The 22,333-nt window shown below is 37.8% G+C and overlaps 1 protein-coding gene across 3 annotated transcripts in view; it reads left to right on the top strand.

Moving 5' to 3' along the window:
* The window catches only part of HNMT (histamine N-methyltransferase), a 35,727-nt gene that overhangs the window by 3,789 nt on the left and 9,605 nt on the right, over nucleotides 1–22,333 (top strand). Inside the window, exons 3-5 of one of the 3 annotated variants that reach the window (XM_082658955.1) lie at nucleotides 3,515–3,567; nucleotides 19,572–19,679; nucleotides 20,716–20,846. In XM_082658955.1, coding sequence (XP_082515081.1) covers nucleotides 3,515–3,567; nucleotides 19,572–19,679; nucleotides 20,716–20,846 — 292 coding nt within the window. Of the gene's footprint in view, nucleotides 1–3,514; nucleotides 3,568–14,549; nucleotides 14,766–15,335; nucleotides 15,379–19,571; nucleotides 19,680–20,715; nucleotides 20,847–22,333 lie in introns of those variants that run through there. The other 2 variants (XM_082658956.1, XM_082658957.1) reach the window with 2 other exon arrangements.

The raw sequence follows: 22,333 nt of genomic DNA, 5'->3' as shown, positions 1-22,333 counted from the left end.
TAGTGTCTAATCATAGAGGAGTTGTAAGAATTCAAAGAGTTAATTCACTACAGATGACCAACAGGCACATAAAAAGATGCCCAACATTGCTAATTCTTAGAGAAATGCAAATCAAAACTACAATGAGGTACCACCTCACACTGGTCAGACTGACCATCATTAAAAAGTCTACAAATAACAAATGCTGGAGAAGGTGTAGAGAAAAGGGAACCCTCCTACACTGTTGGTGGGAATGTAAGTTGGTGCAGCCACTATGGAAAACAGTATGGAGGTTCCTCAGAACACTAAAAATAGAACTACCATATGATCCAGCAATCCCACTCCTGGGCATATATTCAGGCAAAAATATAATTCAAAAATATACACCCCTATGCACCCCTATGTTCCTAGCAGCACTATTCACAATAGCCAAGACATGGAAACAACCTAAATGTCCATCAACAAATGAATGGATAAAGAAGATGTAGTACATATACACAATGGAATACTACTCAGCCATGCCATTCGTGGGACTTCCCTGGTGGCGCAGTGGTTAAGAATCTGCCTGCCAATGCAGGGGACATGGGTTTGATCCCTGGTCCAGAAGATCCCACAAGCCGCGGAGCAACTACGCCTGTGCGCCACAACTACTGAGCCTGTGTTCTAGAGCCCGCAAGCCACAACTGCTGAAGCCTGCACACTCTAGGGCCCACGTGCTGCAACTACTGAGACCACGTGCTGCAGCTACTGAAGCCTGCACTCCTAGAGCCCATGCTCAGCAACAAGAGAAGCCACTGCAGTGAGAAGCTGTGCACTGCAACAAAGAGTAATTAGAGAAAACCTGCATGCAGCAATGGAGACCCAATGCAGCCAAAAAAAAAAAGAAATAACGCCATTTGCAGCAACATGGATGCAACTAGAGATTATCACACTAAGTGAAATAAATCAGAAAGAGAAAGACAAATGCCATATGATATCACTTATATGTGGAATCTACAATGTGACACAAATGAACCTACCTAGGAAACAGAAACAGAATCACGGACACAGAGAACAGACTGATGGTTTCCAAGGAGGAGGGGGTTGGGGGAGGGATGGAGTGGGAGTTGGGGTGAGCAGATGTGAGCTTTTTTTTTTTTTTTATAAATTTACTTATTTATCTATTTATTTATTTTTGGCTGCCGTGGGTCTTCGTTGCTGCACGTGGGCTTTCTCTAGTTGAGGCGAGCAGGGGCTACTCTTCATTGTGGTGCACAGGCTTCGCATCACGGTGGCCTCTCCCGCTGTGGAGCACAGGCTCTAGGCATGCAGGCCCAGCAGTTGTGGCACACGGGCTCAGTACTTGTGGCTTGTGGGATCTAGAGCGCAGGCTCAGTAGTTGTGGCACATGGGACCAGCCACTCCGTGGCACGTGGGATCCTCCCGGACCAGGGATCGAACCTGTGTCCTCTGCATCGGCAGGCGGACCCCCAACCAATGCACCACCAGGGAAGTCCCAGATGTGAGCTTTTACATACAGAGTGAATAAACAACAAGGTCCTACTGTATAGCACAGAGAACTATATTCAGTATCCTATGATAACCCATAATGGAAAAGAATATAAAAAAAATGTATATATATGTATAATTGAGTCACTTTGCTGTACAGCAGTAATTACCACAACATTGTAAATCAACTATACTTCAATAAAAATTTTTTTTTAAAAAAAGAGTTAAGTCATATAAATCACTTAGCTGTGCCTGGAATAATAATAATAAGTTGAGTGCTTGTCATGTGCAGACACATTTCTAAAAGATTTACATCAGTTACATCATTTAATCCTCACAACTCCTCCATAAGGCAGACACTATAATTATAACCCTATAAGGCAGGTGGTATTATTATCCTATTTCTTAGAATCAATAATAAAGGCACAGAGAAGTTCAATAACTTGCTCAAGGTTACGTATTAGTAAGCTAGGATTTCAACCTAGGTGCTCTGCTCCGTAACCTCACTATGCCAGCTAATGATAGAAGCATTTTTAAGAATTAACCAAGGGCACAGACAGGGATGGGTATATTAGGACTCATGATTATGAATTGGAAGATAATTAGAACTGAGGAAGGCAACTCATTCACAGGTGTCCTTGACTCTGTGTTCCCCAGTGTCCTTAAGAACTCTGCTTCAATCTGTCTTCTTCCTATTACTCTGGGCAGGCTCTTCACTTTAGCCAAAAACTAGGCTTGTTTACCATCCTGAAGCACAAACAAACAAGCACCGTTCTTTCAGTTCATGTTGCCTCTCTAGCAGTCTCCCTTTTTCGTTCTCACTCTTTCATCCTTTTTCAAAAATCTCTAGATCTTCTTCTTCTTTATCGAGTTCACTTTTAATCCCACTGCCATCTGACTCCTGCCCTTAACCACCTTTTAAAGCTGCTATTATCAAAGATATTCATATTGCCAAATTCAATGGAGAGTTGCCCTCTTTTTATGTTTTAGTAGTACAGTCTGCCATGTACAATGGCCTTTTCCTTCTCTAATTCTCTTATCATCTCTCTGAGCTTTACTGCTTTCCTCTCTGTCTTCTTTGTGTGTTCCCCCATTATCCCATGACTTTTTAAAAGTTGGTATCTTGTCATAATCCCACTGCTCTTCTCTTTGCAATACCCTTGGGTGATAGAATCTATTCTCCTACTTTCGACCATTACTATATGATAATTCTCCAGAATACATCATCAGTCCTGATCTCTCTCCTACCCAGCTTCAATCTTGCATATCCAAATGTCTGTTGAATTCAGATCAAAAAAAAAAAAAACACTGAAAAAACATAACCTTGCCATAAAATCATACTGTACAGCTTCCTTTTTGATACCACCCTTCACTCAGTCATCCAAATTCACGTGGCAGTCATCGTGCACCTCGTCCTTTTTCTGACCCCTTATTCTTTTTTTTTTTTACATCAGTTTAAAGAAAGTCCTACTGTTGCATCCCAGTCCATCAATTCCACTCTATTTCTGTATAGAGCCATAATACTGGGCTTTATTGTCTCACATTTCAACTTGAGAGCAAAGTGGTCTCTTCATTTTTATGTATCAGTGCTTAGGATAGGCACATAATAAATGTTTAATAAACATTTGTTTATTGAAAGGAAATTAGCAAGAAGAAGGAAACAAGGCAAATATCAGAGAGAGTATGAATCACCTTAGCCTTTCTCCCATCTACAATGAATGGCTTATTATATTACCAGACTCAAAGGCCCACTTTTTCTGTTTTTGTTCTCCAAACAATCTTCAAACAAATGCTATTTCCCACGTCTGAGATGTTTATAGTGCTGTTTCTAAAAGTCTCCCAGTTCAAGGTTGGTAATAAGTGGAACCTTTACTTCTAAAGATTTCTGAAGACAGCAATATAGCCACTGAAATGATCGAGGCCTTTCTTGTTGGCCTAGTTTTTGTTCACTGTAATTTTAGTCTGTTCTCTTCAACTAGACTTGGTAATCAGATTTTACAAACCACCTGGCACATTTTTCTTAAACTACATAATTTTTTTTTTTCAGGATTGGAGACACAAAATCTGAAATTAAGATTCTAAGCATTGGTGGAGGTGCAGGTATGAATAACACATTTTAAAATTTGTATTTCACTCCAAACATCATGCTGTCTGACAGCAATATTGTTCATTCTTTAGGAAAGCCATTTTCCTTTGCTTTTGGCAGAGATTAGTTTATTAAAACTAGTAAGAGACATACCACTTCAACTAAGATTAATGTCCGCATAGATTTATAGCGTTTAGGACATTGGCCTTCATTATTATCTGTGATATGGATACGTGTGGCTTTCTTATTTTTTTTATATAAATGGAAAAAATATAGGATAACTTTGAGGATACCTTTGATCCAAAATGATTTAACTGTTCACAGAAAAGGGAAATTTCATAAGACATTCCTTAAGCTTGTGCCACTTAAAGCAAAGTCCATAGACTGGTTAATGGTTTGCAAACTATTACTGGTGCATGAGAAGATAAGTGTGCACTGGAACGTAAATCAATGCACAGCTCCTTTCATTGAGAAAGCATTGCTATGGGGAAAAATATGCTTAATGACATAGCTAATTTACACTCTTGTGACCCCACTCTTTTTGAGTTGCACTGGCCTAAACCATTCCCTTCCTCTGGCTCAGTTCTAAAGCTGCCCGCTAAGAATTCAGCACACTCCCCAACTCCCTTTCGTAAGCAGTTCATGTTCTCATTACTTAGAGCCAGTGCTTTTTTCTTAGGGGAAATGGGAAATCTGGAAAGACAGGTTAATGTGGGTGTAGTTTCTGACTCTGCCACTAACGAACTGTGTGAACTTGGCTGAAACATAAGCTTCAGTTTGCTCATCAGTAAAATGGGAACAGTGAATTGTCTCATAGGTTTGTAGTGAGATTTATATAGATTAGTTTCTAAAGTGCTTCTATAAGGTGGAGGTAGGTCCTTTCTGCAAAAATAAAACAAGAAAATTCATCTCCAGACTGTGCCTCATATCAAACTCCTGAGTAGTGTTTGCTTTACTTTTAAGTTGCTAGTCATCTGGAGGTCCGAGTTAACATGATAATATATATATATATTATATAATATATATGATATATTAATACTATAATAATATAATATAGTCATATATTATTTATAATATATCCATATATAATAATATATAGTCATATATAATATTTAAACATATTATTCATATGTTTATATCCTTATTATTGTTTTCATTTGAAATAACCACAGAGTGATGGTTAGTATAGGTTACAACTTGGTAACAAGTGGACACTACATTACCACTTGTCACATAGTGCCAAATGGTAATCTCTTGAGTCTTCTAAGTGTAATGTTCTAATCCTACATGAATGAGTTGAATTGTGCCCATCTTAACACAAAGATAACCAAGAGCCCTCTAATGGAATAGGATAGCTAGTTTTTGATGTCATCATTTGCTCATTTTTCATAAAATACACTGTAATATAATGTAATAAGGACTGACTCTTAAAATAATTTTACGTTATTATCATCTTTCACCAAGAAAACAGAAACCAACAAGGACAGGTAATGAAAGATACTGTCATGAATGATCTAATACAGTGTGTTTAAGCTAAAATACTCTATTATTGCTTGTGATATTTTATGTCCTAAGGTTTATAAGAGTGATGAATTGCCCAAAGAGTGTCCTATTAATTCATTTAACCAAGACAGTCATTTCCAGTGTGTTTTGCAAATGAATTTCAGGCAACCACAGGCAATGAGACTATCATTTGATAGTGTCACTTGTTCTTGGACAAGAAAAGAAGCCCTACAAGGAAAAGTAATTAAAAACAATCTCTACCGTGGCCAAGTTAATTGACCTTTTAATATAAAGTTAATTGAATTTCTAATGTAAATGTATCAAGCAAGATGCTTATAAGCTATCTAGAGAAAGGAACATTTGCCCCACACAGTGATTCCTTACATAAAGGTGCACATAGGGGCTAATATAGAGAACTTTTCCAAACAGAGGGAGCAGTACTTGGTGTTCTTCTGACTGAGCCCTAACATTGTATTAATAACAAGCTCTGCCTTGGAGAGAATATGGGTGCCCTTTAAGCTCATTCTTCATAAGAAACTGATCAGAAACATAAGAACTGCAAGAGAAATTCAAACTGTACTTAGTCTTCACTGCTCAAGTAAGTTACATGAAATCAAAAGCAAAACCCCCAGGTCTAGAGGTCCTTGGCATGAAAGAGTAGTGTTTTGGGGGAAAGGACACCTCACTCAGTTAGTCTGAGTGCTTATATACCAACTGGGAGATGCTTATCTAATAATCTGTCATTGCCTAACTGCAAGGACTGCATGCGCAGAAGAAAAATATATAGTGAGGAACTTCCTGTACTTGCCTTAGAGAAATGGGTTCGCCGCATGTTTCACAATCTACAGTGTGCCTGAGACTTTTGCATTATCCTGCGGCTTAGGTATCCTTCCAAATCAGTGTCTGAACTCCAGTCCCTGGCAAATGAGGCCATTGGCCCCGTGTGACACCTTGTGCTCAGCTCCCATAATGCATCTTACAGGGTTCTACTCTGGCCTTAGCTTATGGGCCTCTCTGGTTTCACTTCCTAGATGTTTTCTTTTGGATGTCCATATACCTACAGATCCTATTCTGCATATCTTTGGTGCAAATACTCTCTCTGTATTTGTAATGGTGATACCATTCTCACCATCATGATGAAAAAACACTCCAAAAGCAAACAAACTAAAAACTTCCCTAAATCAAATTGCTGCATTTATATCACTTAATGTTCATATTCTCTGGGGGCCTGTTTGATTTTCTTCTCAGAAGCATGAGCAGGGACTGCTATGTACCCTATCTGTCTTCTGTCTCTTCTATAGAGGTTGGTATTTGGGAGCAGAGGGATTTCATAATTTAAGAGAGAATGTAAGGTTTTAGAAAAAGGTGTTTGGCAATTCAGTTCAGAAGCCAAGCAATTATTAGGGCTCTGAGCAGTTCAAAAGAAAGGAAACTGATGGAAAACTTTTCCATGTCTTCTGTAAGTGATCTACTACATCAGTGAAATACAATTGATAAGCAGCATTGTTATTCATAGATTATATATTCGATGTTAGGAGAATGTTTGAAATAAATATTATGTGTATCCACAAAAGAAAGAGAGGAAATCAGGAGAAAAACAAATCATGTACAGAAATATAGACCATATAGTTTTTACAAAGGCCAAATAGAGAAGTGTAACGCTGTATGTGTAGGTGCATAAGTTTGTATACTTTCATGAAACAAAGTGAGCAATGGGAATGCTTCATTCGAGGTCTCAGAGTATTCAGATCATGCTTATTTCAACAATTTTTTTTTTTTTTTTTTTTTGGCTGCGCGGCTTGCGGGATCTTAGTTCCCTGACCAGGGATCGAACCCGTGTCCTCGGCAGTAAAAGCACTGGACCGCCGGGGAATTCCCAATTGTTTTTAGCTATTGAGAGCAACTGCATTGTATTCCAGGTCTCATAGAACATGCTTTTTTGGTCCATCTTCAACACTGATGCTTCCTAAAATTAAACCACCCAATGGAACTTCTTCATTACTCAACTTTAAATGAGTGTTGTCTTTATGTTTGATGGTACATGAAGAAAAAGAAACCCATACTCTTTTTGGTAAGGGAGAATGCTGTTAATTTACAGTGCACATTTATACATGGAAAAAGGTTCCAGAAGGCAGTAATGGGCAATGTTTTCTCCTTGCTCTGGGCTTTGCTTCAAGGAGAATCACTTTATCTGCTGCGTTGTTCAGTTCTTATGTTCAAATGCCAGAAAATTTTATAAGGTTTAGACAGGACTCAAATAATCTCATTTTATCCAGCTCTCTACTTTTATTTTTATTAACCTATTATGTACCAACTCAGGTGTCATAACTTATATAATAGTGTATATATAGATAAATTTTTAATCCACTGAAGCAATTCACATATGAAACACAGGTGGTATAAACCCTTTTATAACATTTTTTGGAAAATAATTATGCCGACATATGTTGAGTTAGGTTGTTTTCTTATTCTGTAACATATAGACACCAACATTACTACAGAGATTAAACAATAGAAGAGAATTTAGAGACCATCAATACCCTCATTCTACAAACAAGAAGCCTGAGAACCATCAAGGCAGAATAAAACCCAGGTCTCTTGATTGTAGTCTAGTCCAACAAGCTGTACTAAACAGATATAAAAGTTAACTATCAACTTGGCAAAAGAGAGATTCGGTATTTAGTAATGACCAGCTATTTGAAAATCTAATTTTATCAGATTATTAATCTTGTTTCCTTTCATAAATGGCATGTTAAGGTGACCCTGAAGTTTAAGCTAGGTGGATAGAAGTAGAAAAATGTAATTAAGGCAAGAACTGGAAGAGCCAGTGTACCCAGTTTAGAAGCAGGAGCTGGTAGCAAGCAAAGGTTAATGTTTCCAATGGTCTAGAGTAAGCCAACAGTCTGTATCAGCAACTAAGGAATGACTGGGGAAATATAGGGAATTGGGGGATTTTTTTTGCCTAGAAAAAAAGAATTTGAATGTGCTTATTGCCATCTGCAGATATTTCCTATTGAGCAAACCACAGAATATTTGCCCCTAAAGGGCCAGTGGTTAAAAGAGAGAGATTTCTTTGTTCGGTATTAGAATTTACTAATGATCAAACCTGTTCAGAAATGAAAGCAGCACACATCTTGGGATATAAAGAGCAGTCACTCTAGGAGTCCTAGCTTAGGCTGGAAAAACACTTTGCACATATGCTATGGAAAGGAATCAGGCACTGATTTCTTGGGTGTTTGGGCCATTGAAGGTGCTTTCAGTCCAGAAAACCTATGATCTTATGAGTAACCTTCTAGAAAGAGGTAGGCATTTCTTCAGAGCGGTGTGGCTAACACCATGTTTTGTTATATTGAAGAAGTAGAGTTTAAATAGGACTTCTAGACATGCAGACGATTTTTGTCTGGATTCTAATTGCTTTATAACTTGACATGAGTAAGAACTGTTTTACTTATGTGCAGCATGCTAGCACTTATTCCATAACTGGAAGGATATGGACTCTAGTCAATTATTAATCTGTAGGATTTAGGACTGTCTACTTCAGATAATTTGGGGCATCAGATACAAAGTATTGTTAAAGGCATTCATAATTATGTTATTTTGAAAAAAACTATTCTACATATATAAATTTACCGAAATAGTTTACCTCATTGTATTGTATTTAAAACTTTCAGTGAACGTGAAAGTACTGTTAAAGACAGACACAGTACAGAATGGAGAGACGTGAACATAATGCTACAATACTGGAGCCACTGTCATTAAAACCGAAATAAACAAGATTGTTTTGGCTAATTCAATAAGGCCTGAAACAGGAAAATGGGGATAATGAGCAGAGTGAAGACAAAACTATCATTATCTGCAGATGAAATGACTGTATACTTAGAAAAGCAAATAAACTCAGTTGTATAGCCTTAGAATTAACAAGAATGCAGTAATGGCCTGATAAAGGTAAAATAGGAAGAAAGCAATATGGTAGATCCACCTTTCTTTTTTTGTCAACATCTGAGTGTTTTTCATTTACAGTTTTGATTATTTTACAATGTACTAGAAAGTCTGTGGCATGTGGTTATGTGTAATTTTGCTGAAGGACAAGTTTGTATCTTCCCAGTTCTTGTGCCAGTTTGGGACACAGTCTCTTAGTCGATGAATATGCTTCTACTTGACATACACTATTGAATACAACTTTGCGATTTAAGACACACAGTCACAGAACCCTGGTGTAGGGTGTCTGCTGTCATCTTCATTTTATACATGGTGAACCTAATCATATATGCCACAGGGGGATTGGGGGTCCTAGAGATTGGGGTCAATGCCCAAGGTCTTCTGAGGCTTTGTCTCTATTGACAATAACAAACTGATAGGAGTGGTAAAAAAAGATACTGGATTGCTGAGCTACTAATATATTCAGTACAAAATATAAGAAACCTATTTGAAGAAAAGTTCAAATTTTTACTGAGAACAATTTGAGAAGATTTAAAAAGCAAATATGCAATAGTGATGAGGTTACAGTGACATGAAAGCTTTCATGTACAAAAGGTAAGAGTTTGAAATGAAACGGAGTTTTCCTGAAAGTAGCGTGGCGTTATATATCAAGAACAGTTCTGATATTCATCTATCACACAAGGACCTTGTGATGCTCGTTGTTAAAGTACTGACATACTTGGTAAATAGCCAATCCCTGATGTCCCAACACAGGCCCCGCTGCTGCTTCAGCCTCTCCTCATAGATTCTGTACATCCTCCACCCACCCTGTACCTCAGCCCCCCACCTCCAAGCGTTCCAACAATTGGACTGGTCTTGCCTACCCAGAGGGCCTCTGAAAATGTTCTTTAGTTCTTTAGCCTGCATCCTTTCTCAGCAGCTAGCGTCTGACACCTGTTTTTTTGTTTGTTTTGTTTTGTTTTATATCACCAAAGATCAAGGATCTCATTCTAATCATTAATTCTGGTTCTTGGAATTAATCTGCAGAAAAGATTTTTGCACAAAAATTCACGGTTCATTGTCAGATGCCTCAGAATAGCAAAAAAACTTAAAACTAAGTATAACTATACATATAAAACTGTATATAAAAATGTATTTCTATGTATAAATACATATTCATATATATTTCCACATATAAATGCACACATTTATATATTTTTTAGATACTTTTATTTATATTATATATGAAAGGTTAATAATGAAATTGATTATCCCACATATCCGTCTTTGAGAATACGAATAGCACTTTCAAATAAATTTTGATATATTCATGGTTTAACTCTCAAGTGGGAAAGTCAAAATAATTCATACACATAATAATCATAATGGGTAAACTAAAGAAAATTATCTGCTCAACGGGGACAAAAACAACTTAGGAGAAAATAAACCAAAACATTAACCTTTGCTTTCTCCCGTAGTGAGATATTTATTTTATTTTTACTTTACACTTCTATGTCTTGAGTTTTCTATAGTATTAATTTTACAGCCAGGGACAGGAAAAATAAACCCAATTTAAATTATAATTTTATAGTTGATGAGAGATGATGGTAAAGAATAGACTCACTGACTTCTGACAGTTCCTTCAGCTAGTTGGCTGACGCCCAAAGCACTGTTCTGACACACGTTTTCATGACAATTTTCCTTTGGTTATTTCTGACTCACCGGTAATAATATTGCACCCATACGAATACTTTAAGAACAATCTCGCTTGTGTTGTAGCTTAGCAGATCTTTTCTTCAGAGCCCATCTGTTCTCCCGTGGCTGCTGCGAGGACATGGTGGCCATGGTGATGAGAGTGAGGGTGATGTGGATCAAGAGGATGGTGGTTGTCAGCTCTCTGGTCCTTCAGGTCCTTGATGTTTTCTGTTGATTATTTCTTGCTTTTTTTCTACAAGGGCAACAGCCTCTCAGACTGTACGCACGCTAGGGCTGAAAATTTTCCTCGGCAACATTTGTGTTTTAACCACTATTAATGTAGCGGGCCAATGGTGTAAGGGTCAAATGAGAGATCGTGAAGGTTAAGAGCGTGTAAGAACATGGATGCATGCTGATATTGATGAAATCACACCAACTACGTGATAATCTTGGACTACCTTTGTCAGCTCAGGTAGTTTCATCTGATAAATCCCGTCTTTGGGCATGAAGAAGGTAGAAGAAAGTTGGTACTTTATTAAGGGTAATTCAATATAACTTATAAACATCATAATATGGTAGGTATAGAATTTACCTCTCTATGTATGTGATGCAGTAGCAAATATCTTTATGTTTAAAATGTATAAATTGAAAGGTAAGGCAAAACGCAGTCTTTTTTGAGTTGTTTATGAAATATCTCTACACTTCAGTGTTCATCACCCTTTGGGACATTTTCTCTATGTTTGTGTTTCATAGAACATTTTGGTAGCATGGCTTTTCTTCTGAAGTTGCAAAGCAATCAGGCAGTATTGTTCCTGGGCCAACAGCCGGAAGACACACGAAAGTAAATGGCAATGCCCTTTTGGCTCAGAATTTATATTTATAATTCCTTTCCTGAGACTCTCCAGCTATTTTAATATTCTACTCTTGTCTTTCCATACTGACAGAACTGCCTCCATACTGAGGCTCCCATGGGACAAAAGAGAGAGAGAGAGAGAAAGAGAGAGACAGAGACAGAGACAGAGACAGAGAAAGAAAAGAGAAGGGATCTCGTCAAGAATCTTTTATCTTTTACACTGCAGCTCAGAATCAGATTGTTCTTGTTCTGGTTGCAAACCCATAGCTGAAATTATTTTTCATCACTAAGCAGAGAGTTATCTGGGCAATTTTTCTCCCTAGAAACAATTTTTTTGTGCCTGATACTCTAGTAGAGGGAAAAAGGAAGATTGTAATCTTAATGCAACTGTAATAGAATAAAATTTTTCCTGCTGATACTCTAAAGAATTCACTTTTTTTTTTTTTTTTTGCGGTACGCGGGCCTCTCACTGTTGTGGCCTCTCCCGTTGCGGAGCACAGGCTCCGGATGCGCAGGCTCAGCGGCCATGGCTCACGGACCCAGCTGCTCCGTGGCATGTGGGATCTTCCCAAACACGAACCCGCGTCCCCTGCATTGGCAGGCAGACTTTCAACCACTGCGCCACCAGGGAAGCCCTTCACATATATTTTGATATTAGAAATGAAGCAAGAATAGACGGAAATCAAATGGCTGGAGATAACTTGACCAATCTTTAATCCTCCATTTTCTTGGCATGGAGGATGTTCTTATTTGGGGCAGCCCCAGGGTTCTCAAGCTGGGCTTTGTGTTTCATTGAATGTAGCTCAGTCAGAAAGACAAGCCATCACGAATACATGATGAGTGCTCTTTCACAGTGTCATTTTATTACGGAGCTGCCCATTTAGAAAGGCAAATCTTCATTTCCTTCTTTCCCAGTCTCCTTCAGCCTTCTCTTAAATGTCACCTTTTCCTGGAGGCTTACATGACCACCCAACTGAAAATCACAGAGCTTCCCCTCATGGCTTCCCCTTGCTATTTTTTGCCTTGGTTTTCTCCACGGGACTTATCATCATACATAACGGTTGGATGTTTTGTCTATTTTATTCAGTGCTGTATCTCCAGTGATTAGAACCTAGCATTTAGTAGGTGCTTAAAAATATTTGTTGAGTTAATGTATAATAACTTCAATTTATTGAATTATGACTATATATCATGAACTGTGGTAAATTATCTCCATATAATGTCTTTAACATTCAGAGTGACCCTGCAGAGTAGACCATATTATCCCTAATTTACAGATATGCAATTTAAAGGGCAGAGATATTAACAAATTTGTATAAGATATTTCTAGTGAATACTAAATTTGAGTTCAATTTTCTCTATAGCCTCTAACTTTTCCTTTTCATATTTTTGTTTTCCTTTTTAATCAAATGACCTTGGATTTCAAGCAAAAAGGCAACATTCCTCTGCTATCTCATGAAATATATCCTTGAAGTTCAGGGAGTGGAGAAAAGTTGTCTGGAAGATAATATCCCCACCTTTTCCCTATTTTTGAACTTTTTAAGTTCCACTGTCAGGTTTCAATTATATGTTGTTCTTCAAATATAGGTATGATGCATTTAAAATATGGCCCATATGAAAGCAAGATATTATAACCACAAAAATATCTGACTGTGAAATTAAGTAAAACACTCAACTTAGGTCAGAAAGGAGACATGGGAAGTCATACTACAGGTGTAGCTGATTTGAGGGACGGAGTAGTACAAAGGAAAGAGATTTGCAAGGAAGGAGATTTTAAAAATTTAGTTTTCATTTAACTTCCCAAATCAAAAAGTCAGGATAGAAAATAATACAGGAGTGAACAGAACAGAAAAAACAAAACAAAACACCCACAACCCAGCCTAATAGAAAAGAACCACAAAAAAAACAAACAAAAAAAAAAACAACCCACAACTCAGCCTAATGGAAAATAATCTTTGATTCATGCTGACAGATGTTTGGATTTTCCTAACTTTGCTCGAGCTCCACGTATTGATCAACTGAGAAAATCAGTTACATCATCATAAAATGCCCAGACTCCAAAATCATTAATTTGCTTTGCTAGTCACAAAAGGGGGTGTGGGAGGGAAGGAAAGAAAAGAAAAGAAAAAAAAGAAGGATGGTATATTGGAAAGAGTTTGCTTAATCCCTATAATTTTTCCATTTGTCACAGGAAACTTTGCAGATTTTGTTCCAAAGCTTTAGGGGGAAACATGCAATAATAAGGCTTTAGTTAACTCAAACAGCTGCTGGCCTAAAGGCTTAGGATGTCATCAATAAGTAGTCTACAATTGCCAGAACTATGACCAAGCAGTGCCTAACCAGAGATCATATATGAAAGGAGACTGACTATAAAATGAATAAGTACTCCCTTACTCCTCTTAAATATTGTTTTCTGGACCTGAAAGTTAAGATTTCCAGAAGGCTCTGCGATGCACAATAAAAGCAGCAGACTGCTGGCTTCCACGTTTCTTTTGTTTACCCCTGAATTTGTGGAGAATTTCCGAATTATTTGACTGATTCATTTCTAGTTTACTTTCCCCCATTCTTCTGGCATATTAGTTTGGCTTGGGAGCTCTTTAAAAGCCTTTACAGGGCATTTAACGTCTGACACTGGAACACATTCATAATGTTATGGCTCCTATTCAGAAGGATCCAGCCGAGAAAGAACAAATGATCTTCTTTCTTTCTTTCTTTTTTTTTTTTTTCATTGTTTGAATCTCTTTACTGCTGGCTCGTGGTACTATAGAGTCTGATAACCCCTCACATGCTTTTCAGTGATTAATGATCAACCTGCTCAGTTGCTTAATCTAGCATTTTAGAGTCCTTGATACTTTTTAACAAACTCATTGGAATCAAGCCTTTGCTAGTGAATAAAATAAGTGCATTAAAGCAATAATTCAGATCAGGGAACACAAGGTTTTATCTGTGTTGCCAACTCCAATCAAATAACTGGCAGCTTCTTTTTTTTTTTTTTTTTTTTTTTGCGGTACGCGGGCCTCTCACTGCTGCAGCCTCTCCCGTTGCGGAGCACAGGCTCCGGACGCGTAGGCTCAGTGGCCATGGCTCACGGACCCAGCCGCTCCGCGGCATGCGGGATCCTCCCGGACAGGGGCACGAACCCGCGTCTCCTACATCGGCAGGCGGACTCTCATCCACTGTGCCACCAGGGAAGCCCAACTGGCAGCTTCTGTCTGAAGGATTCTGATGCTGCTGCTAGGCTCTGTGAGAAAGCCTGTAGTTAGTGATGTGTGGAAGAGTTCATGCCTAAGAGTCAGTCGGATGAAGTGAGGCAGTGAGGGGAGAGTCTTCCTGGCAGAGGAGAGACCACAGGCAAAATGTAGGGAAGAGTTATGATGTCGATGGCGGGGGGGGCGGGGGGGGGGCGGCGCGGGGGAGAGCGAAGCGTAGAAATACAAGAAATTCAGGGTTCCTAGAGACACGAGTTTCAAAACATGAAGTTGTGAGAGATGAGAATAAGAAAGCAGGCAAGGTGGTCTGTGCTCAGTTAAGGAGTTTGGACTTAATCCAGTTGATTGGTCATTAGAAGGTTTTAACCTCAGAAATATTGGGCTTGCTTATTAGCTCAGGGTTTTAAATGGTTGTTGTAGTGATGGCTTTGAGGGAGACAAAGTTCAGCAGAGACAGGCTGAACTTTTAGGTTATTATTTTAGTATTCCAAGAGATAAGTAATTTGGGCCTAAACAAGGACATTGCTAGTATGGATGGAAAAGAGAAAGTAAAGAAACATTTAGCAGGAAAACTTACAGGTGGCCAGGGAGGGAAGATGAAGAAAAGAGCAAAGCTTGGATGTCTGGATGGAAAGTAAACAGGATAGGTGATGTATCAAGAAAATATTTGTAACTAAATTTATTTAGAACTGAATGCTACATGTTTAGACTGTAATACTACAGAACATCTGAACTACCTCTCTACTGACTCTCTTTTATGGGGGAAAGAGGTTCATATAATTTTTTTAAATGCATTTCTCTTATTTCTGAGTGATACAAGAATGCAAACTACATATGGTATGAGATCAAGGAATATATTGTCTTATGGGAGATCTCTCTCTCTCTCTCTCTCTCTCTATATATATATATATAATCTCACAATAAGAAATAATAGAGTCTGTTATAAATAACAAACATAACACAGAAAATAAGTGCCTTACGAGCATGGTGACATTGTTTATTGTCAAACCCAGGATACTTTTAAGAATGAGAGTGGGAGGGAGTAAAAGGAGTAAAATTATTACAGTTTTTTGAAATATTTATTTATTGAACAAATTGTTTTTATTATATCGGTCAATTTATAAAATAGTTCTTTTATGTCATCAAAAAGTTTATGAATAACAAATGTTGGCAAGGATGTGGAGAAAAGGGAACCCTAGTACACTGTTGGTAGGAATGTAAATTGGTGCAGCCGCTATGGAAAACAGTATGGAGATTCCTCAAAAAACTAAAACTAGAAAGATCAAATGATTCAGAAATTCCACTCCTGGGTATATAGCCAAAGAAAACAAAAACACTAATTCGAAAAGATACATGCACCCCAATGTTCACAGCAGTATTACTTACAATAGCCAAGATACGAAAGCAACCTAAGTGTTCATCAACAGTTGAATGGATAAATAAGATGTGATACATATATCACCATGGAATATTACTCAGCCATAAAAAAGAATGAACTTCTGCCATTTGCAACAACATGGATGGACCTAGAAGGTATTTGTGCTAAGTAAAATAAGTCAGACAGAGAGAGACAAATACTTGGTTATCACCTATACGTGCAATCTAAAAAATAAAATGAAAGAATGAATATAACAAAACAGAAACAGACTCCAAGAGAACAAACTAGTGGTTACCAGTGAGGAGAGAAAAGGGGGCAGGAGCAAGATAGACGTAGGGGATTAAGAAGTACAAACTACTATGTATGAAGTAAATAAGCTATACAACAGCACAGGGAATATAGCCAATATTTTATAATAACTACATATGAAGTATTATCTATAAAAATTTTGAATCATTCTGTTGTACACCTGAAAACTAATATAATATTGTAAATCAACTATATCTCAATACAAAAAACTCTAAAATATAGTTCTTTTTTAAAAAGTATTTTCAAAAATAAAATTGCAGTGATAATATTTTGTTAGAAATTAAAGAAACTTGGGAAACAAAACCAGATGGGACATTAGCACCAGGAGCAAGTACAACTGTCCCTGGCAAACAAGAAGTGTGGTCACCTGACTTATGAAGTCAGAACTGCATTTTACGTGCTACCCCCTGAGGAAATAATTTCATTATCTCCTCTTGTTGTTCATTCATTTCTTCTAGGGACCCAGCAGTGAACGCACAGAAGGTTCGTGTCCACACGTGGGCTCACGCTCTATAGAGGTTGTTACATGAACCTACGGGTTCCGAGTCTCCATTGCCATAGGAGGCGGGACTGGGTGGCTCTATGGTAGAACATTCTGCAGGTTGGGAAAGGGACAAGATTGGAACGAGCCCTGGGGATGTGCTAGATACATTCTTCCATTTGGGTAGATCCCACTATCTTAATTTTAAAATGTTGGGTTTGGGAGTCTCAGTATTAATGATTTTTTTAATCTAAAATATATGGCTAGGCACATAGCACAGGGAGATCAGCTCGGTGCTTTGTGACCACCTAGAGGGGTGGGATAGGGAGGGTGGGAGGGAGGGAGATGCAAGAGGGAAGAGATATGAGGACATATGTATATGTATAACTGATTCACTTTGATATAAAGCAGAAACTAACACACCATTGTAAAGTAGTTATACTCGAATAAAGATGTTAAAAAATAACAATAATAAAATCATTGCATGTTAATAGAAAAAATAAAATAAAATATATGGCTAGGCTGATAGAGGCAAGAACAGAACTTTTGGCCTCTGGGCCTTTGGGGCAAGCTGGAATCTCTCTATTTCTCATTAGCCCACAGATTTTCCTATCAGCCTTTTGCCTTAGTTATCTTTTGTACCCTCCAAAAATAATTACTGTAGAGAAAAACTTCCTATGTCCTTTTAGTATTTGGTGTTTTCCTATTTCTTAGTATGAAGTTGTTAGAAAAACAAACACTTCGGAGTCAGACAAGTATGCCGTAAACTTTAGGCACATTAATGTCCCCTCGGTGTCAAATTACTCAAATCACCTTATCTAGTTGGGAACAATACTGTGGCGTTTGTGATAGCATTGTGGTCAGGATTAAGTGAGATGTTTCAAGACAAGTGCCTAGCACAGTGTTTGACAAATAATAGGTGGCCAATAAATGACGGCTAGAATAACGATTAAGGAAGGACTAAAAGGTGTCAGGTCCAGCTATGGAGAAAACTGTCACATAGGCTTCTTCATCCTCTGTTTCAACTTCCTTCCCATATCTTCTCCCCCCAATCCCCACTGTCTCCCATTACCAGTACTTGGGACTCTCATTATACCATTAGACGGCCCTCTTTTCCAAGTCTAGCATCTTTTGTTCCTGATTTATCTTCCTCATCTCCTTCTTTTCAGACCTCTCAGTCTTATGACCTATGCTTTTTCCGCCCGCCATATCTAACCTTGTAAAGGTTCTGTTAATGCCATTTATGCCAAAATGTTAAAGACTAATGTCATTTTCATATGCTAGTCTTGCCAGCACATAAGTCTGTTTTAGTGAAAGTCAACATGATAACTAAGAGAATAAAAGTGCAAACTTAATTTGGAGGCATCAGTAATAGGGAAAGAAGAGAGATTTTTAAAGAGAAGGACTCAATGATAACGATAAAAATAACGAACAGCTAACATTTATTAGGTGCCAACTCTATTTTGCACCGTGCTTTATAAGCATTGCCTCATTTAATCCCCTCACCCAATAAACTATGTACTATTAATATTGCTGTTTTTCTCATGAGGAAAATGCACCTTGGAGAGATAAAGCAAATTTCCAAAGGTCATAATACCAAGTAAGCGGGTCAGACAGGTTTGGAACTCAAGTCTATCCAACTTACCGTCATCTATCTCTCTTACATAGTCACCTACAGGCTAAATTTTCATCAGGGCAGGTATCTATTTGCTCCTCTTATCATCATTTGCTAAAGCCTGGTGTAGTGCCTGGCACATAGTAAATAATCAATCATTGGTGCATGAATTAATGCATAAATATCAATTCTGCCATAACTTCCTCTCCATTTACCTCTCTGGGATCACCTCTTGCATGGAGACACTGCCTTGCCTAACATTCCAAAACTCTGAATTGCCAGTAGTCCCACATATACGATTCTGTTTCCTGACTTCCTGTCCTCTCTACCTGCAATTCCCATTTCCCCAGAAGTCCCTGGGCTAACTTCCACTTACCCTGTAAAAGGGAACTCAGGAGTGATCTGCCATGAAGCTTTCCCTCTCTCTGGCCTCTCCTCCTATCCTCTCCCTCACTGTCTCCTTTCTCCTTCCCACCTTGGTCCAACCCAGCCAGGGTTCTTTCCATGTCTGTCTATACCACTAGACCATGGTGTTTTTGAGGGCACATGTCTGATATACTTTTTTATCCTTTTTTATACCTGACATATTTTGTATGTGACATATATTTTGTATGCATCTGGCCTAGCCTAATTTATCAATTCTATGGCATGTTTTTTTCATACTTAACATCTCTGAAATTGATATACATCTTCCAGTTGATGAAATCTTAAAATTATAATTGACAGTGTTTTTTCTGATTTAGTGACATAAAAAGAAGAGCTGTTTGCATCCTATAATGAAGGGCATCTTAGGCTTACTGTAATATAATAATTCATATTAAATGAAGGCTATATGAATGAATGAATGAATGAATAGCAATCATAGCCCTCCTCAAATCACATTATTCTTCCTACTTACAACTTAGCTGTTCTGCATCATAGACATTGTGGCAGGGCAACAGCTGAGTATTATTCTTTATTTATGCTGGGCTTTCCTAGAGATAATAAACTCGTTCAAATTATTCTGACTCATTTCTTTCTGGACTGAGGTGATCTGTTCCCTATGCTTTTCTTCCAGGTGAAATTGATCTTCATATCCTCTCCAAAGTGCAGGCTCAATACCCAGGAGTTAGTATCAACACTGAAGTGGTTGAACCAAGTGCTGAACAAATCTCCAAGTACAAAGGTACTTGTAATCCATGGTGCTGTAGATCAAATTCTGTTCTGAAAGGCCTGTCATCCCAAATGCGGCCCTTCAATCATTAACAACACAGCTGCTGTGGTATGTTCTTTGTAAACTTATTGAGAGAAGAACCTGATTAATTTGTTTTCTTGGCAGGAATGATGAAACATCTCAGAATATAAATAGTGATGAGAATCCCCCCCCCTTTTTTTTTTACTGACTCTCCATCCCTCCCCTGGTCATCAACTATTATTTTTTATATTTATTCTTAAAGACAGAGTCATTAATTCATTCAGAGGTATTTAAACAGAATCCTTGCCCTTAAAGAGCTTACATTTCATTGCTTACAGCAGGAATCAGGAAACTTTTCTTTAAAAAGGGCCATAGAGTAAGTATTTTAGACTTAGATGGTCTCTGTCACAACTAATCAGCTCTGCCACTGGAGCCCCAAAGCAGCCATAGACAATACATACACTAATGAGTGTGAGTATGTTGCAATAAAACTTTATAAACACTAAAATCTGCATTTTATATCATTTTTACCTATCATGAAGTATTATTCTTCTTTTGATTTTGTTCAACCATTTAAAAGTGTAATGGCACAAGATATGAAAGAAGCATGAAATCAGAAAGTAGTGTATATTTTTAGCTTGCAGTCTATTTAAAAATAGGTGGTGGGAAGATATGGCCCATGCCATGGTTTGCTGATTCCTGACTTACAGAATCATATCACCTGTCTTACATCAATTTTCCATTGATAAAATTCCCCAGTTGATTTCCCATTAACACCAAGATAATAGTACCTACGTCTGATCAGGATTCTCATAATTATTTCTTATTGACTCCATTCTCTAATTTCATTTAACACTAGAGGAAAAACTAGGATGAACTCTTTGGTCTTCTGGAGATTTATAAAAAGGAAAAATGTGCTTTCTATCTGTTATGTATATAACACTGATTGCATTAAAATTCTAAATGGAAATGGGTTCCGAATTTGCAGTTAAAATTGATGGTGTGCCACCTCTTCTCTGTATTTTAGAGCTTGTAGCCAAGACATCAAACCTCGAGAACATAAAGTTTACTTGGCATAAGGAGACATCATCTGAATATCAAAATAGAATGATGGAGAAAAAAGAACTTCAGAAGTGGGACTTTATTCATATGATTCAGGTAAGAAATATTTATTGTTATACACTCTCAGAAGAAAGATTTTTCAGAAATATTTCAGAGTACCTAATATTTTAACTTTAAAAAGAAAAATGAAAATCTGATTTCTGATTTTACAAGTGACCATTATCTGTCCAAATTGAAGTTAAAGATGTTGACAATACTAAGAGATTCTCTGTAACATTTAAAAACCCAGTTTTCTCTATGCAAAATACCCCCATAGTTACTGATTTTTTTTTCAATGCTGGCTTAACTTTTGTGGGATTGAAAGTTCATAGATAGTAGAGTGTAACACATCCTAACACAATTCTCCAGTAACTCTAATGGTCTGGATGGACCAACATCCCAGAGTTTTTCTGAATCCTCTTGTTTTTCCCTTCTTTTGATGACCTGGCTCGTGTGCACATGACAGAAGGGCAGGCTAGATGATTTCTCAGGTCAACAAAGTGTTACTGACATTAGTCAGTCATTACATAGGAATTTATTTCCATGGTCCAGCACTTATAGTGTATTTCTTAGAAATATGATCGTGTATTTCTTAGAAATACGATAGTGTATTTCTTGGAAAGGGGGAGACAATTCAGTAGGTGGTATGGGGACATACTTCCAGAGGTCACTGACATATCTGGATAGCATATAGGTGTATAGGCTTTGGGTGTTGGCTACCATTAAAAGATGTGTATATTTTAGAAATACCACGATGAACAACAAGATGCTTTTTGCTTTCTATAGTCCACAAGCACAGTCATCCCAAAGGAATAAAGTTTTTAAAATCATAGGAAGAAATGACTCCAAGATCAGCAATATCCAGGCAATCCTACATCTTTGCTTTCTTAGCGGACAAAATCTTTTACCTATAAGGGAGTCCTAACATTGCTCAGCAAACCTATGTTTCTCTACTAGACTTACTTTCCCACCTTCTCAAACAGCTGGCCCTTGAACAACACAGGTTCGAACTGCGTGGGTCCACTTATATGTGGATGTTTTCAATAATAAATGCTACATGACTGGACGCAGAACCCCAGAAACAGAGAAACTGCATACAGGGAGGGCCAACTCTGTGTTATGTGTGAACATTTGTGCACAGAGTGTTGGTGTTCCTAACCCCTGCCTTGTTCAAGGGTCACCTGTATAACTATCTCATACCTCCCTTTCTCTCCTTATACCTCCTGTAATCCCTCCTCCACCACTCATTTCCAACTGATGACCTCACGTCCTATTCTGTAGCAAAAGGAGAAACCATCAGGTAGAAAATCATCTTTCACTCTCCAAATTTACAAACATAGCTGCACCTGTACGCACCATGTCTTTCTTTCCCCTTATTACAAAAGCCTCCCTTTATCAAAAGCCAGTCCCTCCACATATGCTCTGGATCCCATTCTTATAAAATTCTTCTTTTTTTTTTTTTTAGCATTTAAAAAGATCTGTATTCTACAAACATACCAGTGAATGCTATAAATAAGGGAATATGACATAAAACAAAATGAAAA

Source organism: Grampus griseus, assembly GCF_964374135.1.
Source record: "Grampus griseus genome assembly, chromosome: 7".
NCBI classification, from domain to species: domain Eukaryota; kingdom Metazoa; phylum Chordata; class Mammalia; order Artiodactyla; family Delphinidae; genus Grampus; species Grampus griseus.
The sequence above is the reverse complement of the archived record's forward strand: the minus strand, read 5'-3'. Positions and strand labels throughout refer to the sequence as shown.